A 14,144-nucleotide genomic window follows, 5' to 3' on the forward strand; every position below is an offset into this window, starting at 1 on the left:
TGTTTTTTATGTCTTTATTGTGTGCCGTTTTTTTTTGTAAAACATTAATGTAGGTATTCACTCACTGGTCACTTCATTAGGTGTGCCTTACTAGTACCGGGGTGGACTCTGTTTTGCATTCGACAAGGTGCTGGAAACATTCCTCAGAGATTTTGGTCCATATTGACATTATAGCCTAATGTTGTTGCTGCAGATTTGTTGGCTGCACATCCATTATGCAAATCTGACTCATGGTCAGCAGCAATACTCAGGTAGGCTGTGACGTTTAAACAATGCTCAATTAGTATTAAGGGTCCCAAAGTGTGTCAAGAAAATATCCCCCACACCATTTAGCCACTGCCATCAGCCTGGCAGGATGGATCTATGTCTTCATGTTGTTTATGCCAAATTCTGACCCTACCATCTGAATGTCACAGCAGAAATCAAGACTCATTAGACCAGGCAAAAAAATAAAAATAAATTATATTGTGCAATTTTAGTGGGCCCGTGTGAATTGTAGCCTCAGTTTCCTGTTATTACTATAGCTGACATAAGTAGCATCTGGTGTTGTCTTCTGCTGCTATAGCCCATTTGCTTCAAGTTCAATGTGTTGTGCGTTCAGAGATGCTCTTCTGCATACCACGGTTGTAACGAGTGGTTATTTGAGTTACTGTTGCTTTTCTATCAGTTAGAATCAGTCTGGCCATTCTCTTTTGACCTCTGCCATCAGCAAGGCATTTTCACCCAGAGAACTGCCACTCACTGGATATTTTCTTTGTAAACCCTAAAGATGGTTGTGCAGGAAAATCCCAGTACATCAGCAGTTTAACAGGTGCAAAGTATACTCTTTAAGCCCATGGGTGTTGCAAATAAACCCATCTCCAGATTTAGTTTTAAAAGTTTAACTGTATTTACAAGTATTACAAATTCATTATTCATTATTTCATAAGCTAACATTTCAAAATACCTGAATTATTGCAACTGATTTGAAAGTAATTCCTGATAAATGCACAGAAATAAATTTTGAAATTGTGGACACAAACTTAAAAATGTTGTTTGTAGTACATTTGAATAACTATCTGAACATGCTAGAAATTAATTGAACAATGCTTTCTTTTTAAAATATGTGATTTCTCAACTTTGACACTAAAGGTAAACCACCAATAACATAGTGAATGCTTAATCTTACAAGCGGTTAACAAACGCCATGTGCGCCTGATTGGTGATTCTAACATTGGGTGAACATGCATTTGTTCTCATTATAATATGATGTAGTTCTGACTGTGGTAGCTATGGCAATGGTAACAAAAACAATTATGCATTTTTTTTCAATACATAGTAACCAAATGGGTTTAATAGGAAACACTAGTGGATAATGGTAAAAAAGACAAAATAGCTAATTCTTCATTAAGCTCTTTTAGAAAGAAATGTATTAGGAGAGGGGATTTTTAAGTTAAGTGTAACCTTTAAGATATATAAAATTAATGTATAACAAGGTTTTATTTAACAGTAAAATAAGACCAAATGGTATGCAAAATGTGAGTTATCTTTGCTTGGCTTCTTGCATGTTTGTGCTGTATACTCTAGCTAACTTATTGGTTGTCATGTGACATGGTGTGAGTGCTAGCTCATTAAGCCAATTTTTTCAATGACAATTTTATATTAAACATTCAATTAAAATGGTAATAGATCCATGAATAAAAACTATATTCTCAAACCTAAACTTGAAGTATGAAGACTTGCACAAAAAAAAGGAAATATGAACAAGATGATTATGTCTTCTACGCATTAACCTTTTTTCTGTAAGTCTATTCTAAATTTTCCAGGAGGAATAAGTAGCATTTGGACAACCATAACTTAATAAAGACACCTGATTTGCATAAAATAAAAAGTTGCATTTCATAAAGGTCCAGAGATTTGTAATGGTATGTAATACACTACAGTTTGATAAAGTTATGAAGATATGCCGTTGAAAGTTGTTAATCAGCTCTACCTAGTTCTGAGAAAATACGCTTAAAAGATTTTCACACTTGCCAGAGAGCTGGTCTTTGTTTATGCCCATTCAACACAGTTAACAACCTCTTGGCTCTTAACCCCACCTAGCTCTCTAACACTCGGACCACCAAATGCCTACCAGAATTGGCGTTTGAGTTTGTAATTAAAACTGCCATTTTCAAAGCTACACCCTCCTCCTTCCATGACTTTTACTAAATAGGTGTATATTACATTGTTCCATTGTCAGAATTCTAAACTCACAAACAGAAATCTATTTAGAGACTATTTACCAGTTTTTTTTACCCTGTTTTTACCCAGCCCATGGCACTTAGCATTGGTACCCAGGCCATCCACTTATAGTACCCAAGCGCTAATCATTCCTCACTGAATGCATGACATGGATGAAAGCACGATACTCTCAAATGAATGATAGAGTCTTGGTTGATTTTGAATTAACTTACAAATGAAATACAAGATTTCCATGACCATTCAACAATTTAATTAGGCTACTATTGAAACATAATACAAATGGTATATGCTACTTGACAATTCAACATATGTATCACAAGTTTCTCAATAGGAGATTAGTTCTCTCTGTTTTAGGCTAATTCATCAAATGTAAATCTAAAATGTAAATCTAATTATTTTAAGAAATGAAATACCAGACATTCTTTAGTAGCCAACAACCAATTCAACAAATGAATTACACATTACTGTTTTTATTTGGTGAGAAAAAGAAACAAAATCGAATATACATCCTATCATCTCTCTTGGAATTTTCTCACCTTATTTTACTACAGATTAAGATTCTAATGTATTACGCTAAATAATTTGTCACAAAACGAAATACCAACGATCACCAATTATCAATTCAGCAAATGAATTACACATTTCTGTTTTTGTTTGGCGAGAAAAAGAAACAAAATCGAATACACATCCTATCGTCTCTCTTTGAATTTTCTCTGTTTATTTTACTACAGATTAAGATTCTACAAATGTATTACGCTAAATTAGTATTCACAAAACAAAATACCAACGATTACCATTCATCAATTAATAAAATGTATTACCGTTATGGTTTTTCATCGATACAATCAACACATTTATTGTCTATATTGTCATGTAGGCTACTGTATTGAAATTGTGTACATGTTGTTTACATTTTTGCAGTTGTTATATGTACAACCTCATTGCTTTTATCCCTGCATGCAGTTCAGTCTACCTTACACCTTCAATTTGTACATTTATACATCCCACTTATACATTGTTCTTAATTGTTTCACTTGTAAATTTTTTGCACACTTCTATTTTCACTTCTGGTTAGATGCGAACAGCATTTTGTTATGCTGTACCTGTACTTGTTTAATGAAAAATTTGAATCTAATCTAATGAATAGCAATGAACAATGTGCTGAATGGGCGATAACCCCCTGATCAACCCAGACACACCTATGCATGTAGATATTGTATCTAATCTGAAGCCCGGTGAGCAAGTCAGACACAACTCAGACACCATTTACAGCATTTAGTTCACAATGGCAAACAGAACCCGATGATTCGATGCCCTGACAGCATTGCAAATGCTGCAAAATTTTGATGAGAGGGAGTTAGATAGAAATACATCCCGAAATCCAGAATCCTCTGATTCTGATAATGAGCTGCTTGTAAAAAACTAAATAAACAACAGCGACCGCAAATGCCACTGCAAGCCACTACTGTAAGTTATCTTTTTACTCTGCTAATTTCCATTCTTAATTTTTTTTATTCATGTATGTCATGGTGTGGTAACCAAGGAGCCCAGGCAGAGGATGAACAGTGAAACAAGGGTTTACTAAGTTGAAAATGTCGCAACGACTAGAGTTAATACAAAGGAACAAGCACACTAGGTGTGAAAAACAACAAACACCCATGGACAAATACTCTACAAAGACTCCAAACACAAGGGCAGTTATAGGTTGTAGTATTGAGGATCCAGTGTGCGTAATAGCAAGCAAGCATGCAAGTTTATTGATGTAGCACAATTCACACATAGAAGCAATTCAATGTGCTTTACAAAGAAAAATAAATAAATAAATAAAAATACATACAACAAATATTCCAATGAAAACATCAAAACAACATAAGTAATAATAATAAAGCAGAATAAGAAAATATAAATAGAATAGAAACAGGATAAAAACATAGGAATCTATAAAAGATGTAAGGCTAAACAGTGCGGTTAAGTTTAAGTGCTCAGTCATAGGCATGTGAAAAGAGAAGTGTTTTACCTGGATTTAAAAGTTGAAACATTTGGGGCATGTCTAAGATCTTCTTGTAGTTTATTTCAGTTATGTGCAGCATAACTGCTTAACGCAACTTGACCATGTTTAGTTTGGACTCTGGCCTCTATTAGCTGACCTTTGTTCATGGATCTAAGAGCCCTGCTCAGTTTATATTCTTCAAACATATCAGAAGTATATTCGGGGCCTAAACCATTCAGTGACTTATAAACTAAAAGCACCACTTTAAAATCTGTTCTGTAACTGACTGGAAGCCAGTTCAAAGATATTAGAACCAGAGTGACGTGCTCTGTTCTCTTGGTCCTGGTTAACATTCTAGAAGCATCATACTGAATGAGCTGAATCTGTTTTACAGTCTTTTTGGGGAGTCCAGTTAAGTCCAGTTAAGAATTGTTGCTTTGCTAAGTTGTTTTGTTTGTTTGGCTTTGATTCGTATTTTAGTGAAAACCGGGACAATTTGGTGGTGAATGTCGAAAACTGGGACATTTTAGTGTTTTACAGATATTCGTCAGGACCCGGGACACCTAGCTAGAAACCGGGACAATCCTGGGCAAACTGGGACATCTAGTCACCCTATCAATACTCCAAGAATTTGTGCATCTTTCATTGTCTCTATCATAGATTCCATGGTTGTCCTTTGCTTGTAAATGTAATCTATGGATAGTTGTTTTATACAAGACGAGCCAGCGTTTTGTTTTCGAATATTGGCATTGCAATGAAATGCCTCAATTTTGCCTGAACGTTTTGAACAGTATCCAAGTCTGGGATTTCTTTATCGTCACCCAATTCATCTTCTGAATCATGGCATCATTGTCCTCCAGAAAGGAGTATAACTTTTTCCCACTGAGATGATAACGCCAGCTAAATTCAGGGCAACGATGTGGTTCACAGCTGTAGTAACGCGATCGCAGTTGTCTGCTTTTGAAAAACCTGGGGTTGCATTCTACTCAACAAGTATGGCTGTTATGACTGAAACCAGTGATTTGGCAGACCAATCAGAACTCAGTATATCAGCATGTCCAGCCCTTTCATTATGTCAGCCAATCATGTCTAGCAGGAAAAGTCCAGTATTATCCACTGGTTAAACAAGGGTTCGAGTTTAAAATTGTATTTGTATTTACACTTCGCATACTAGTTTGTTATTAAGTCACATTAAAGTTCACATCTTCAGGAAGGCATTTCTGCAAAAAGACAAAATATCCCACCATGTTGTCATTCTTACAAATGGCTCTCCTGAAAAGTAGTGACGAGACACAAGCCATGACATAAGAATTCTGTCACATATATTGATATATGAGAGAAGCTTTACCGGACTGGTCTGATATGTTTTTGTTCTGTCTGGCCAACTCATGGTCAGTGGCAAGATGGCAGATCTGAGACTTCAACCTGACTACCTCAGAGTGTGATCTAGGCCATGACTCTGAGGGAGCAGCCATGGAATGGTGCCAGGTCATAAAAAAACAGATTGTGTGTCTGAAAGAATGGGCGGATTATCGCCTTTTGTTTCAACTGAGTGATGAGTTTCCTGTGCCCAGCCATGTCCGTGCCAAGGAAGAGATGGAGTCTGGGAGGAGACAGGTGTTGATAGTAATGCAAAAAAAATTAGGCTAGTGAGTTTTTTTCTGCTCATTTGCACTGTCTCAATGTTCAGTTGTATCATTCCTTCCTTTCCTGTTTAATTAAATGCTTTTGTTCTGTGTTAATTACAAATCGAAAATGTAAGGTGCAAACCAGCACTTATCTTTCATTATCACTACCTGTTACCTCTTGTGAAATATTAATGGGGGAGTAAATGTTCCTGGAATCACCCCCAAAAAAGTGCTTTGGTATCTTGCCTGACACAACTTACACCCCAGCTGTCACGCTAGATGTGTCTGTTGTATTATGAAATTAGCTTTTTATGGTTCCTCACTAGGTGCTCATTTCCTAAAAGCATGTGAAACACTCACATGTAGAACTCAACCGATTAAGCCTTAATTTTGGTTCCTTTTTATAGGTTTAAACTTCTCTGACGGCAATTGTTTCTGATCAGTGGTTTGGTTTAACAGGATAAACGGTTTCCCTCCCATGTCCTGGTCACCATCGTTATAGTTGGCAGTTCCTGCTTTATTGTGTCCAGCCCTGCATCGACTGGGGTGTTGCTGTGATGATATAACTTACCGGATCTTGCACCTACGCATGTGTCAGAATGATAGATGAATGTGCAGACAGTTGGACATATGTCCTTGTACATCCACGTACCACTGGAGCTGTGGTGCTATTCACCTCACAGGGTAAAACAATGTTGCCCCTATTCTCATTAAGACTTCAACATCAGCACCTGGAGTTTGCTACACATCATTGGAACTTACAGTAGACTGGAACAGGGTGGTATTGTCAGTCTGTGTTGGTGAGAGTAGTCACTTTCTTCTGGCAAAACATTACAATAAATTTTTGGCATGGATGGAACATCTAGTTTTAGTTTTGTAAACTTGGTAACCACAAGATGCAACCAACCTCTCTAGTTCTCTAACTGTGATCCGTGGAGAATTGTTTACCTCTTGAACCATCCTTATTACACTCCAGGCAGGTTTAAAACAGCTTCTGTTGATTTGAACTAGTTTGTAGTAGTGGACATTTGTATTTTCAGTGTTGTAGCTATTTATTTATTGTCATTGCCTATAAAAACTTGCTAGTCAAGGACTGGACTGCTGCTGAGTTATGTTCTCTGATGAAAGTAAATTTTGCATTTCCTTTGGAAATCAAGGTCCCAGAGTCTGGAGGAAGAGACGAGAGGCACAGAATCCTCGTTGCTTGAAGTCCAGTGTAAAGTTTCCACAGTCAGTGATGGTTTGGGGTGCCATGACTTCTGCTGGTGTTGGTCCACTGTGTTTTCTGAGGTCCAAGGTCAATGCAGTTGTCTACCAGGAAGTTTTAGAGCACTTCATGCTTCCTGCTGCTGACCAACTTTATGGAGATGCAGATTTCATTTTCCAACAGGACTTGGCACCTGCACACAGTGCCAAAGCTACCAGTACCTGGTTTAAGGACCATGGTATCCCTGTTCTTAATTGGCCAGCAAACTGGCCTGACCTTAACCCTATAGAAAATCTATGGGGTATTGTGAAGAGGAAGATGCAATACGCCAGACCCAACAATGCAGAAGAGCTGAAGGCCACTATCAGAGCAACCTGGGCTCTCATAACACCTGAGCAGTGCCACAGACTGATCGACTCCATGCCACGCCGCATTGCTGCAGTAATTCAGGCAAAAGGAGCCCCAACTAAGTATTGAGTGCTGTACATGCTCATACTTTTCATGTTCATACTTTTCAGTTCATACTTTTACAAAAAATCCTCTTTTTGTATTGGTCTTAAGTAATATTCTAATTTTCAGAGATACTGAATTTGGGATTTTCATTAGTTGTCACAATTAAAATAAATAAACATTTGAAATATATCAGTATGTGTGTAATGAATGAATATAATATACAAGTTTCACTTTTTGAATGGAATTACTGAAATAAATCAACTTTTTGATGATATTCTAATTTTATGACCAGCACCTGTATTTAACATGTATGTGTTCTCTGACTTTTCCCATGTCGATATTGACTTAGGGAGTTTGGTATTTGTTACCTCATAAGTGTATGCCATAGTGAAACAGGAAGTCATGGATGACCAAGAATTCCTATGGCATCGAACTCCGCCATTTCAAAAGTAAATATCTTTTTAGTGTGCATTTTAATTTGCACTTTGGGCACGAAAGTCAAATTTGTTCTGCTTTTATTTCTATTGAACCTGAAAATATTCAGTATGAATGAATACACAAATTAGAGAACCACCTTACCTTTTGAATTCACTTACATAGAGTATCCGGTGGTGATTTTCCCTGTTTTACCGCTGTATTCATTACAGCCCTAGCCACCAGATATAACTAGTGCCGTTCCCAGGCAACACAAGGGGTGAGTGCATTAAGTGATGACTGCAGAACACAGAGCTGAGAGGAGATAATGACCAAAAGGGTTTTGTAGGATGTGATTTCCTGTTGGCCACATGGGACACATGGGTTAATATTACAAATTCATTCCCACTTGGATGTTTTCTCCATAAGGATTTTTTATATTATCAAATCCTATACAGAGCTCATCTAAAGACCAATTTGTGGAAAAAAATATCAAAATGAATTGGGTTGCGTGCGGCCCTGGATTTGTGAACCGGCAACCCTTGAATACCCTAGACTGATAATTGGTGCTCATCTATCCTGGTTGTCCTTGCTAAATTGTCAATAAGCAAAGTTTTCAATCTTGCTTTGTCCTTTGAAACAGCAAAGTAGTCATACTGCCTAATAATTTGGGTTCACTATAATGCAGCCATTAATATTTCACTAAAAAGTAAAGATAATGTGAAAAAACAAGCTCTGGTCATCAATAAAAGCTGAATTCCCTTTTAAACCTTACCTTTATTCAGTTACACTAGTTATATGAAATTAAACTGCAAATGAAAGTGCTACCTTACAATTTGTACTGAAATTGAACTAATGTAAAATCAGTTGAAAAGACTTGCCTAGCCCACGTTCATTTGCAGATAGATATCAGCATAAGAACCCCTGACTTCATGGGACGGTCAGTCTATAGATTTCCTATAAGCCTCACCTTAAGCCTGGCTGATAAGCCTGGCTGATTGTGAACAGCAACTGCACAGAGCTGCAGTCCAAAAATAGGCTAGGGAATAGCTGTCTGGCACTGTACATTTTTGACCCCCTGGCCCCATAAAATCCCAAGCTCAGCTAAAGAGTAAGTGGCATAGAGGATCTCACTGCCCCTCCACTGAGAGATTGAGTCAGAGAAAACATTGCAGTGCATTGCCACCTAGTGGTGAAAAGGATTCTTGTTGATGTTTAAATATGCTTTTCAAAAAAGCTTTTTACATCTAGGAATAAAATAAGTATAAAAAGTATAAAAAACATTAGTTTGAAATATGTTGTGTTCATACTTAGCATACATATGCATACTAATATATTATGTTGAAACCATTGAATAAATTTCCATATAAAAGTATTGCTATGACCATTAAATAAAACCCATTTCATTTTCTTTCAGATTGAGTCTCTTTGTGAGACTTGAGTGATAACCAGAGGAGAGGAGCGCTGTAGAAGAGTCCATTTTCCTGCTTTTATGGGTCCCATGGAGGGGTTTCCTGTACACTGACCCTCCGCGCTGCCTCACCCGGACAGTTGTCATGTCAGCTTGCAACACCTTCACCGAGCATGTGTGGAAACCAGGAGAGTGTAAGAACTGCTTCAAGCCCAAGAGCCAGCACCACTTGGCAGAGGGTGGCCTGAAGAAGACTGGCCTTGAGGTACCCTCCCAGGAACAGAACCACCCCCCTACAGGAACTAGATCCAACACCAACAGCTCCCAGAGAGGAGGAGGGGCCGGCAGCAGTGCGTCAGCCCGATCCAGCCACTTTCGGCCTCCTGTAGCTAAGAAGCCCACAATTGCTGTCAAGCCCACCATGATGCTGTCCTGTTCATCGGCCGGCCTGGACATGGAGGGCAACCTCCAACGGCCGCCCGATGCTGGTGAACCTGGCAAAACCTCTGACTTCGCAGTCTGGACCCGAAATGGGATGAACCGCAAGAGGCCTGGCGGGCCTAACAACAATGAAGGTGAGGATGCTGGGGATGAGATAGAGGGTTACGGGCAGGGCAGTCGCCGTACCCCCACCGGTAATGACAATGGTTTAACGGACGTTCTCAAGGAAATTGCTGGCCTAGGCTCTTGCCTTAACCCCAGCCCCTTATCAGGCTCGAAGGACCTCTTTTTGGGACGAATCAGCAGCTCTTTCCAGCGCTCTTTAGAAAGAGGCCTCCCCGCTTCTGGTTGCTTGGCAATGGGGAGCAGCAGTGGAGGCGCCACCCAAAAACGTGTGTCTGTCAGCAACAGTATGGAGGTAATCAGCACCGAAGGGGGACGCTTCTGCTACCCTGAGTTCTCCAGCGAAGGAGAGGACGATGACGAGGACGAAGAGCATGAAGAGGATGAAAGTGATGGAAACGACGACAGTGAACACGAGAGCTGGGATGAGAGTGACGAGGAGCTTCTGGCCATGGAGATCCGTATGCGGGGTCAGCCTCGCTTCGCCAACTTCCGAGCTGCCACGCTGTCCCCGGTTCCCTTTGCCCAGGGGAAGAAGTGGAACACTGTACCTTTACGCAACCGTTCACTCCAGAGAATCTGCGCTGTGGACTATGATGATAGTTACGATGAAATCCTCAATGGATACCCTTCCATAGACTCCAACGGAGGTCACGGGCACCTTCCTTATGGCCCTGCTGACCTCCAGGGCAGTGGTTTCCTCTCTAACTCGGAGTGCACCACTTCACCCGAGTCCTCATCATCTCTGCCGGAGGACTCGCGCACCACTTCCAGCTGTAGCAGCAGTGCTCACTGTGGCCCACTGAAAAACGGCCTTCACTCTCCCTCCGCTTTCAGGCCCCCTGTCCTCCAGGCTGCTTCTAAAGTCAAGGAACAGCAGACCCAAAAGGATTTGAATCCACCCAAGGCCATCGAGACCCACAAAGCTGTTCTCGCCATTAGATTAGAGGATCAGGATGGCCGGGAGTGCTTACCTATGCCCCAAGCTCTTCCTGGGCAACCAGTGACAATCAGCTTCAGCCCCACGGAGGAGCAAGCTAAACCATACCGTGTGGTCAACTTGGAGAAACCGCTTATCTGTAAGCCTTACACTGTGGTGGATGTGTCTGCATCCATGGCTAGCCCAGAAGAACATAATCAAGAGCGCACTCCCAAACCCAAAACCCCCGTTAGCCCCTTGTCCTTCCCCATCTCTCCCTTAGGCCAGCCTCTGTCTCCAGCCTCTCCCATGTCCCCGTCATCGTCCATCTCCCACCTATCCATCACACCCTCTGCCGTTCAGGGAAATGCCTGCAAGAAACTGGGTGCTATTCGCTACCAGGAGGTGTGGACTTCTAGCACCAGTCCCCGTCAGAAGATGGCCAAAGTGGATCTGGGTTCATCTACAGCCTCTGGCCCGCCCGTCCCACCCCGCTACTGCAGTCACAAGTCGGCCCCCACATCCCCCATTGCAGGGCTGTCCTCCTCTCGGACTGTACCTGTGAAATCCCCAAACTTGTCCGAGATAAAGTTCAATAGCTACAACAATGCAGGGATGCCACCCTTCCCCATCATCATTCGGGATGATACCACGTACTTCCGCAGTTCTAAGAACGCAGTCAAAGTGCCAATCGTTATCAACCCAAGCGCCTACGACAACCTGGCGGTATATAAGAGCTTCCTGGGTTTGAGCGGGGAGCTGTCCCAACCTAAAGAAGGGAGAGTGGCCAGCCACACTTATGAAGAGATTGGCTCCTCAGAGAGTGTACAGCCTTCTCCTACAGAGCAAACCAGTGTCTGTAAAGTGGCATCAGAGAAAGCGGCGGTGGACGAAAAAAAAGCTGCTGCTGCAGCTCTGATAAGCAAGGAGCTCACCACCAGAACCACTATAGACTCAGTCACGGCGGTGAGCACAGCCAGTGGGGCTGTTTCACCTGCAACTGCTGTTCAATCTCCTCTCACAGTTGCTGCCATCTTGTCCAAAAGCAGCCCAGGTTCAGCCACTAGTGCACGTGTTCGCAAGATTAGTGGGGATACAACATCTAGCAGAGAAGGGAGTGCTGACTACCCACCATCATCATGCACTGGGACGGGCCACCGAGAAAATGCCAGCACTGTGTTGTCCCAGATCGTTGCCTCCATCCAACCCCCACAGTCTTGTCCAGAGTCACCGTACCCAAGTTCTAAAGCCTACGGGATCGACGAGCTTCACGCCCTTCCACTGGATGCCACAAAGGAAATGTTAAACAGGCCCAAGTCTCTCTTCTCTTCCACTGACGGCTGCCTGTCCAAACCCAGGAAGGACACACCCTCTAAACAACTACCCAAATCCCAGAGTGCCTCTGCAGCCGTCCCCCTGTCTAGCCCAACCAAGTCAGAGCCCAACGCCCCTTTCCCCCCTCCCCGGTCCACCTCTTCCCCATATCATGCCTCCAACATTCTCCAAAGGCATTTTGGTAACTGGACCAAGCCTTCCATTGCCAGCTCCCCTACACGGCCCAGTGACGGAGAAACCAGCCCTGGGGGAGGAGAAGGGAGACGGGTAGCCGAGAGCGCCAAGCCTAAACGCTGGATCTCCTTCAAGAGTTTCTTCCGCCGGCGGAAGGATGATGATGAGCAGCGGGACAAGGCGGAGAAGGAGAAGGGCAAGCTGGTGGGGCTGGATGGGACGGTCATCCACATGCTCCCACCTCCACCCATTCAACGCCACCACTGGTTCTCTGAGGCCAAGAATGAGGACCCCAATCAGAAACCCACCATTATCTTTACTTACAAGCCGGACAGCAGTGCTTCGGGTGACGGGAAGGGAGAACTGCGGGTGGAGGAATGCAAAGAGACAGTACTACTGTCCCCAGAGGTGAGCAGAGACGTCAGACCGCTGTCCCCAGGGAGAACCCCGTCCCCACAGATGGGAACTGCCTTCCACTGTAAGACCATCAGGTAAGTAATCTAAATGTCATTCTTAAAGAGTTTAGTAATCATATTACTCATTGTTTATTGTCTCGCCTTTCTCAAGTTTGTTTCTCTGGTCCTCTTTTCTCAAGGAAATTCATACACCATTTTGTCTATACTAAATGTCTGTTACACTCCCTGATTCTGATTAAACGTAGTCATAAAATACATTACCAATAGTCCGTTATTTATGAATAATCTAAAAGCGTAATTACGAAGATTGTTAAGAACTTCATAAACATTGGGGCATGCCACAAGATAATTGCACTGCTTATGAGTGAATGGTTATTGAATGACCTGCTAATAGTTGCAAAAACTTTTTTGATAAGCCATTTCAGGTTTCCACTACCTCTCAATGCCAATTTTTCACTTAATACAAGGACAGTACATTTCTATCACCCACACCAATTCCCACAAAGAGCCTCCTGTCCACCGCCTACTGGTTTGCTCTGAGGAAGCTGCTTGACCTATGCTTCTTCCTGTAATGCCAGGGACAAGGACTTTGACTTCCCTCCTCCAGTCAGATCCTAATGAAGATGCAAAGCGTGCTCCTCTGTCTCTCTCCCTCTCTGGGCATGTCTGCATCCCTACTAATGTCTTCCATTAGCTGCCCAGCATGACTTCCCTAGATCCATTCCCACCGGGGAGGCTATGTGCAGCTCACTGAACAGAATAACTGAATAGCCCAGATTGAAGCACACGCTCACATCCACGATCCATCACTCCTCACCCGGCCATGGACATTGTGAAGTTGATGGGAGCTGGGGAGAGCTGTCTGAAAGCACCAGCTCCAGCCTAATCCCCAAACACATGTTGGATATATCAGAGGAGAAACAGATTTATATCGAACTAAGTGAAGAGACCCTCCTTTCCCGAGTGACTTACATGGTGTGTTTATTTAAAGATGGCTAGGTGGGGAAACCACAACACTCATTAAAAATAACGACTCAATACTCAACTAAGTAGATGTCAGCACAATCCGTGCTAGAGTGGGGTAGCCAATTTGTGTTTTTACTCTTTAAAAATGCAGATTGGCCCACCTGATGAATAAATCTGAAGCATTGGATCTTTTGCACACCTCAAAGAGATAGAAAGACTAGTCGAAGTCAGTGCAACCGGGCTGACATTCTGCCAATTCTTCTTGTCAATTAAACATCTGGTCTGAATAGTGTGGAATTTCCTAAGTACAACCCAGTTTCCAAAAAAGCTGTGCAAAATGTAAAGAAAAACAGAATGCATTGATGTGCAAATCATTTAAACCTTATATTCAATAGAAAATGGACAAAGACAACATGTCAAATGTTGAAACTGAGAAATGTTATT

General features: G+C 41.9%; 1 protein-coding gene across 9 annotated transcripts in view; it reads left to right on the forward strand.

Annotated features, from left to right (window-relative positions):
- peak1 (pseudopodium-enriched atypical kinase 1) overlaps positions 1–14,144 on the forward strand; it is a 176,344-nt gene that overhangs the window by 128,323 nt on the left and 33,877 nt on the right. For all 9 annotated transcript variants that reach the window (XM_020056822.2, XM_020056821.2, XM_010903074.3 and 6 more), the window contains one exon: positions 9,333–12,809. In XM_020056822.2, the coding sequence (XP_019912381.2) occupies positions 9,472–12,809 (3,338 nt within the window). In that variant the 5' untranslated portion in view covers positions 9,333–9,471. The remainder of the gene's footprint in view (positions 1–9,332; positions 12,810–14,144) is intronic.

The sequence above is a fragment of the Esox lucius genome, chromosome 19 (assembly GCF_011004845.1).
Source record: "Esox lucius isolate fEsoLuc1 chromosome 19, fEsoLuc1.pri, whole genome shotgun sequence".
In the NCBI taxonomy this organism is placed as follows: Eukaryota; Metazoa; Chordata; class Actinopteri; order Esociformes; family Esocidae; genus Esox; species Esox lucius.